The sequence below is a fragment of the Myxine glutinosa genome, chromosome 7 (assembly GCF_964187855.1).
Source record: "Myxine glutinosa chromosome 7, kmMyxGlut1.1, whole genome shotgun sequence".
Taxonomy (NCBI): domain Eukaryota; kingdom Metazoa; phylum Chordata; class Myxini; order Myxiniformes; family Myxinidae; genus Myxine; species Myxine glutinosa.
The window spans coordinates 109,232,652-109,239,707 of record NC_136267.1 but is presented as its reverse complement, the minus strand read 5'-3'; the positions used below and the strand labels follow the sequence as shown (position 1 = coordinate 109,239,707).

Here is a 7,056-nt window from a genome sequence, read left to right as displayed (position 1 = left end):
CACAAGCCTCGACTTTGTATAAAAAACTGAATTCAACCACCAATTATTTTAAAGCTCAAAACGTCAACATAGGCCTAATTTCTAAAATTGAGAGATAGGGCCAAAAAACTATATGTATCGTAATATCTCAAAAAGTTGTGGACGAGTTATGACAAAACTAGGTGGATGAGTTAGTTCGGTGACATGAACAAGCCGATTAGATCCAGATCCAGCCTATCAGTGGGATACAAAACGTAAACTGTACAGCCTGGCGAGGTATATAACCCTCGTAGAGTGATTGCAAATGTGCTCGTGTTTTTTCGAGCTGTCTTATTTTTGTATGTTCCAATTGAATAAATGATGTAAATTTTTTGAATGTGCATGATATTCTAATGGCGGTGAACATCAGCTGCACCTCTCTGCTATCCAAAAAGATGCTGTAAGGAGCTGTAGTACGATTGAGGTGTATCATAAATGAAGCTGTTAGCTAAGCTGTGCCACATCCTTTATTTTGGGTTCACCTGCGGTCTGTAAAAACGAAAATACAGTACAGTATGAAGACTTGTATTTGAAATACTGCATTAAACATGACGTGGGAATGTTTAAATCGGTTTAATCAATAAACGTTTACAACGAGTTACTTCATCTTCAAGGCATTGCCGGTGTGTATAACGATAACGAAGCGGCTTGTATTGTGGCGCGCAGTGGATTTGTACCTGTATAAATTGTGAGCAAGAAAAAAAGGTTTGACCGAGATGTTAACAAGAAGCAGAGCATTTTTGAATAAAGTAAGCATTATACCGTATCCGTATGTATTTTCGGTTCGGCGAAAGCATTCATCAAGTACTATACCAAGTTTGTACCTACATGTGTGAGAGAATGACAGCGCAGGATACTTCGTAACTGTCTGTCCTCATCGATTCTTCCTGAAGGTGCATGCAATGCTCCAAAATAGTGTTATATATTATATATATATTATATATATAATATATATATATATATATATATATATATATATATATATATATATATATATATATATACATATATATATATATATACATATGTATACATACATACACACACATATACATACATATGTATATATATATATATATATATATATATATATATATATATATATATATATATATATATATATATATATATATATATATATAATATATATCTATAATATATATATCTATATATATATATCTATAATATATATATCTATATATATATATATATAATATATATATCTATATATATACATATAATATATATATATCTCTATATATATATATATTATATATACATATACATACATACACACACGTATACATTTTATACACACACACACACACACACACACACACACACACACACACACACACACACACACACATCAACACAACAGGATGGCACATTCGCATTTGAACTGTTTGCTGGGGATGGGACATTAAACTGGAGATCCATCTTTGGTGCTGCTATTAAAGATCCCACAGTGTCCTTTCCGAGGAGTCCGTAAGTATGCCAGAACTCGGGCTAAAATTCCAAATCACTGCCATACCAGGGGTGGAAGCAAAGGCAAACAACCCAGTGTAATCATCAGAAACCTGCTTGAGCAGCATACACCTACCTTTGAGCATACTACAATGGATGGATATATGTGATGACCAGTATTTATGTCTGCCAACAAGGTGGACGGAGGTTATGTTTTCACCCCGGTCTGTCTGTCTGCTTGTCTGCGAGCAAGCGATCTCAAAAAGTTGTGGACGGATTCGCCTAGGACAAATTAATTCAATTTTGGTGAAGATCCGGACATTAATTTTTTTTATTTTTCAAATGATTATTCACCATTGAGAGATGGGCCAACACGATGTATACCTATAGCATGATATTTCAAAAAGTTGTGGACGAGTTATGACAAAACTAGGTGGATGAGTTGGATCGGTGATAATAACAAGCAGATTCGATTTTGGTTTATGTCAGATCTAGATCTGACCTATCAGTGGGATGCAAAACGTAAACTGTTCAGCCTGGTGGAGGTATGCTCTCTACTGAGTGCCGTTCTAGTTTTTAATGTTTTGTTTCAAAAAAGTGAATTGACAGTAGAACAATAAGCAATTATTGCCCGAGTGGCAAAATTTGAAACACATTCAGAAAATACCTGTTATGTATCAGGTATGTTCTTCCCACATGACAGCATCACATCATATGAATGGTGAGGCAAAGCATTCACGATGTTACGATATTTTAAAACATTATTAGCATCTTTTTGAGATGTCTATAAGATAAATTACTGCATGCGAGGAACACAATTGACCACAGGCCATGTTAGCTTGATATTATTGATACATTTTCATTGTGGTCTCTCGGGTGGTCTGAAAGTCCCTTTACCCCTCTCCCAGGAAAACATTCATTCTTAAACTCTGAATATATGTGTTTTATTGTGCAGTATTTGCAATAATTAATCGGCCATTGTATCGGTTTGTGCTCCATCATTCTCCTTGCACCACTGAATTCATCGCCAAGTCCTCTGAGACATCTTGTGTAGCATTTGTGGAGTCACCTGTGTGAGAGAAGCCATGACTGCAGCATGCAATTCTTCAATCGTCCTATTCTGGTTGTCATCACTTTCTTGTTGAAGAAGCCCCACAGAGGGTTGTCTGGAGTCGTTAGATCTGGTCGATGTGGTAGCCACGGTAAAGGAGCTCGTGATGTTGGTGATCCACGTCCAATCCATCATTGAGGGAGCGTTTCGTTGAGATAGTCCCAAACATGCAATGAAAAATGAGCGGGTGTGCCGTCTTGTTAAAACTAGACACTTTCAGGTATGCCTGCAGTAACAAGCCTTGGTACCTGCCAGTTCCTTAGCATACTCGTAAGCTATGCTGTTTACCGGTTCATGGAAAAAAATACGGACCAAATATATCTCGAGGTCATTCCTGACCATATCATCATGTGTGGAGGATGATGCTCCAATTCCAATGTGAAATGTGGATTTTCCTTAGACCCGAACATCACATTTCGTGCCTGTGAGCTTCGCTAGATGGCACATTCATCTGAAAACAACACTTTTCTTTGAGACAGGGCAGTTATGAAGGTGTCAAGCTGGACATTGCATGATGCATAATGCCAATCCATGTCAGCATCACTTAGTTCATTCACAAAGAAATGATGAAAGCCAGGGTTTCAACTGAGGATCTTTTTCATGCGAGTTTGCATATTGGGCCCAAGTTCACTGGCTCTCTTTCTTGTTGACTTTCTCGGCATCTGGCCAACTGATGCCAACACAACAGCACACATTTCTTCTTAACGATCTTCCACTGCGATCGGCTTCCCTATAGAAGGATCGGTGTAAAATGTTTTCCAAAGCATTCCGTGAAATCTGTCCGCACTTGAGTAATTGTTTGGCCTGTGTGTGCCTTTTCAGGCACCCAACGCAAGCAACCAACCACTCTTTGACACTGTGACAACTTGTGTCCGCCGTGCCATTTTTACATCATACTGACTCCCGCTTTCAGTGAGTCAGTGTTGCCACATACCATGATGGGAGAGGGCGAGTGGGGAAGGGGCAGGAGAGGGAGGGAAGTGTGACAAATTTAGCAGGGATAAAGTGACTTTCATTAAATATGATTTGGGTAATGGCTTGAAGAACTTGTGAATGGCCAACATAAGAAAGGTTTAAACCTGTCAAATTCCAGTTTCAATTTTTGAGATCAACTTCAGAATATATCATTACCAGGTGGATGAATGGATACAACATGCATTTTAAGGCAATTTTCCCTGCTAGAGCGGGGGTTAGCCTTGTGGTCCCCATGACAATCTTCTCCATTTTGCCCTATTTTCTGCATCTCTCCTTGTTAACCCCCTTGCCCGCATTTCTTCTTCCACCATCTTTAGCCAAGTCTTTCTCGATCTTCCCCGTCCTCTACTTCCTTCTGCATTAATTTCCATCACTCTTCTCAACCAGTCACTTTCATCCTTTCTCAACACATGACAAAACCATCTCAACCTGTTCCTCTTCACAGCATCAATCACAGGCAATATTCCCATCATCTTTCGCAATTCATCATTTGTCTTCCTCTCAACGATACTCCGCACATCCATCGAACCATTCGCATTTCCACCCTTTCCAGCCTTCGTTGCTGCTCTACGTTCATTACCCATGTCTCGCTCCCATAAATCATAACACCTCTCAAACATGCAGCATACACCTTTCCCTTCAGCTTCAGGATGAATGGATGATGCACAATAATCAGTGTTTAAACTGGACAATATATATATATACTGTATATAGTATATACTGTATATACAGTATGAGCAATTTGGTGGACGAAACCTGGTCGACTTGTTTGGTGTGTGACAAAGACTAGTTGATTCCATTTTGGTGAAGATATGGATTCTGATCTGGATGTGAGAATTTTTTAATTATTTAAGTGATTCTTCACCATTGATAGGGGGAAAACGATATATAGCATGATATGTCAAAAGGTTGTGGACAGATTCGGATGAAACCTGGTGGACAGTTCGGGTGGGGTGTGTAACAAGAACAAGCTAATTAGATTTTGGTTCAGGTCCGGATACAGATCCGGCCTACTAGTGGGTTACAAAACGTAAACTGTTCAGACTGGCGGAGGTATACTGATTGCTGTTCTTGTTTATACTGTATTTAGCGATTATAATAATGTATTATCAATAAACAATATTATACAATACGCAATATAAATTATCAATATTATAATCTAGTCACATTCAGAAGAGGCACTTGTGAGTGGGCATGAACCATGAGTTTATGTGGTGGGGGCACTTTTGGTTGTGGCAAATGTTTCCATATGTTAATAAATAAAATTGTTTTTATTTCAGATGCACGTCATGCTCCGCCCCTCCACGGCCTCCACATATTTTTCACCGATAAAGATTTCGAGTCTTTAAACCAAAATGGTCAATCACAGATGGGGTCCAAGCAGTTTTGGCAGAAAATGCACTTTATTCAGGATATTCTTCATATTTACAGGGGGCTTTAGAAGGGCACAGGATTGTTTTTAAAAGAGCATGAAGCATTTTGAGATGGTAGAGTGCCTCTCCGGTTAATTCTAGTTCGGGGTCTGGTAGTATGTAAATCTTTATGGATGTGGGAATGAAAAATGTGAACATGTTTGGGGAACATAGTCTGATGGATCCATGTCTTGGAGTTAATTGCACAACTCTGGGGTTTTGTTTCAGAGCTTCATCATCCTGCCTATAGCTATACGATAACTGCGAGGAGCTTTATTGAGCCTGCTGTGTTGGAGTCATGCCTCTTGTAGATTATCTACTGGCATTGAAAGACAACCCTTACTTTGGTGCAGGGTTTGGCCTTGTCGGAATTGGAACGGCCCTGGCCTTGACAAGGAAATGCAGCCAATTGGCCTTGGTGGCTTTTCGCCGGCACTGCATGATAACACTCGAGGTTCCTGGTGGAGACAAGAGCTACAACTGGCTTCTCAGCTGGGTAACGCAGCGTGCAGGGCAGACCCAACACCTGAGTGTCGAAACATCCTTTCATCAACATGAGAGTGGGCGTGTTTCCACTCGTTTTGCCTTCGTACCCAGTCCTGGTGACCATTTTATCTGGTATGTGCCGATTCACTTCCCTACTTCCTGATCTATCTATACTGTCGGCCCCCGACATTCGCCCGGGATACGTTTTTTAAAAATGCCGCAAATGTCGAATCTGCGAATGCCGGGGCAATGTTTCAGTGGAAAAAAGGGGAATCGGTTCCCGTCGTTTCTTGATTCATAAGGCAAAGTTTTAAAATTTTACGAATACAAATGCACATCGTTAGTTTCATTAAAAATGTTTACAAATAAAAATATTGTAAACCTTTCCAAAAAGGTTAGTTCACTCTTTTGCCACGAGTGTCATGTTAGTTTATCGAAAATGAACCGTTTGTTTTGTTTCGATCTTGCGTGATTCCCAAAGCGCATCTTGATCCCAGAATTAGTTGCCATTTCATCCGCTCGGAGTCGTGCTCGGAGTTTAAGCTTGACGGATGATACGGTATTCTGTGTTATCTTACGAAGATAGACTTTGAGTTTAAACTGCACAAGTCAGGAGACGACGATGGTTCATGAGCGAGCGGTATTCAATGACAAAGGACGGACTACAACCGAAACAGGCCCGGACAGGCCAGGCCCGGAAATGTCAAAACGAAGGTTACTGACCTTGAAATGAGATAGAAAATAATGTATAATCAGTTATGAGGTTAGTTAGCTGCACAATACCGAAAATTCGGTTCGATTCCGACAACTTTGAAACTTTGACCTTTGTGACCTTCAAAGGTCAAAGGTCGAAGATTCTGAAATTTGTTGGAAAACTTGTATTTCATGATGTATGTGATAATATAAGATCATGTACGACATTTCACCCTATCAGGAAGCGAACAATGTAATAAAACCATCAAAAATCGACTTTTCTAAATTTCGTGACCTTGTGACCTTGACCTTGGGGCGAAAATGAAAAATCGAGCTCCGTGGGGCTAGACACATGACATTGGCCTAACCAAATACCGAAACCCCTGTCAGATTCCACCAACTCCCTCGGAGAAGATGTAGCTTGAACTCGATTACCCCCTAAAAAGACAACTTTTTTGGGCGTGGCTCCGCCCACAATGGGCGCAATACGCCCACTCTAGGCAGGACACAACTAGATCATGATATCAACCTCCCACCCAAGTTTCATCAAGATCGGATGATATCATCGGGTGGTTATGCTGCGGACAGACAGACAGACAGACAGACACACAGAACAGACACACACCCATGACGAATATAGTGGTCACTGTTTGATAACTCGTGAACCAATAATTCCAAACGTACTGGCACACAGGTGCAAGATTTACACCATGGATATTTTGCACCGATCAGCGAGGCTGGTTCGTGGTGCGGTAAATAAAAATGAACTTTTATTTTGGATCTAAAATAAAGTGAAATTCTAACACAAGGATTGTGATCCCAGGACATTTAAAATTACGGTATGCAATTTAATATCGACGTCTATCATGAGGTACCTGAGCTAAATTTCAAGTG

General features: G+C 39.9%; 1 protein-coding gene across 12 annotated transcripts in view; it reads left to right on the top strand.

The window, feature by feature from the left end:
• Positions 1–523: 523 nt before the first annotated feature.
• The window catches only part of BCS1L (BCS1 ubiquinol-cytochrome c reductase complex chaperone), a 32,367-nt gene continuing 25,834 nt past the window's right edge, over positions 524–7,056 (top strand). Inside the window, exons 1-3 of one of the 12 annotated variants that reach the window (XM_078782102.1) lie at positions 594–641; positions 3,419–3,508; positions 5,337–5,601. In XM_078782102.1, the coding sequence (XP_078638228.1) occupies positions 5,423–5,601 (179 nt within the window). In that variant the 5' untranslated portion in view covers positions 594–641; positions 3,419–3,508; positions 5,337–5,422. Of the gene's footprint in view, positions 768–3,418; positions 3,509–5,211; positions 5,602–7,056 lie in introns of all 12 variants that reach the window. The other 11 variants (XM_078782100.1, XM_078782103.1, XM_078782101.1 and 8 more) reach the window with 11 other exon arrangements.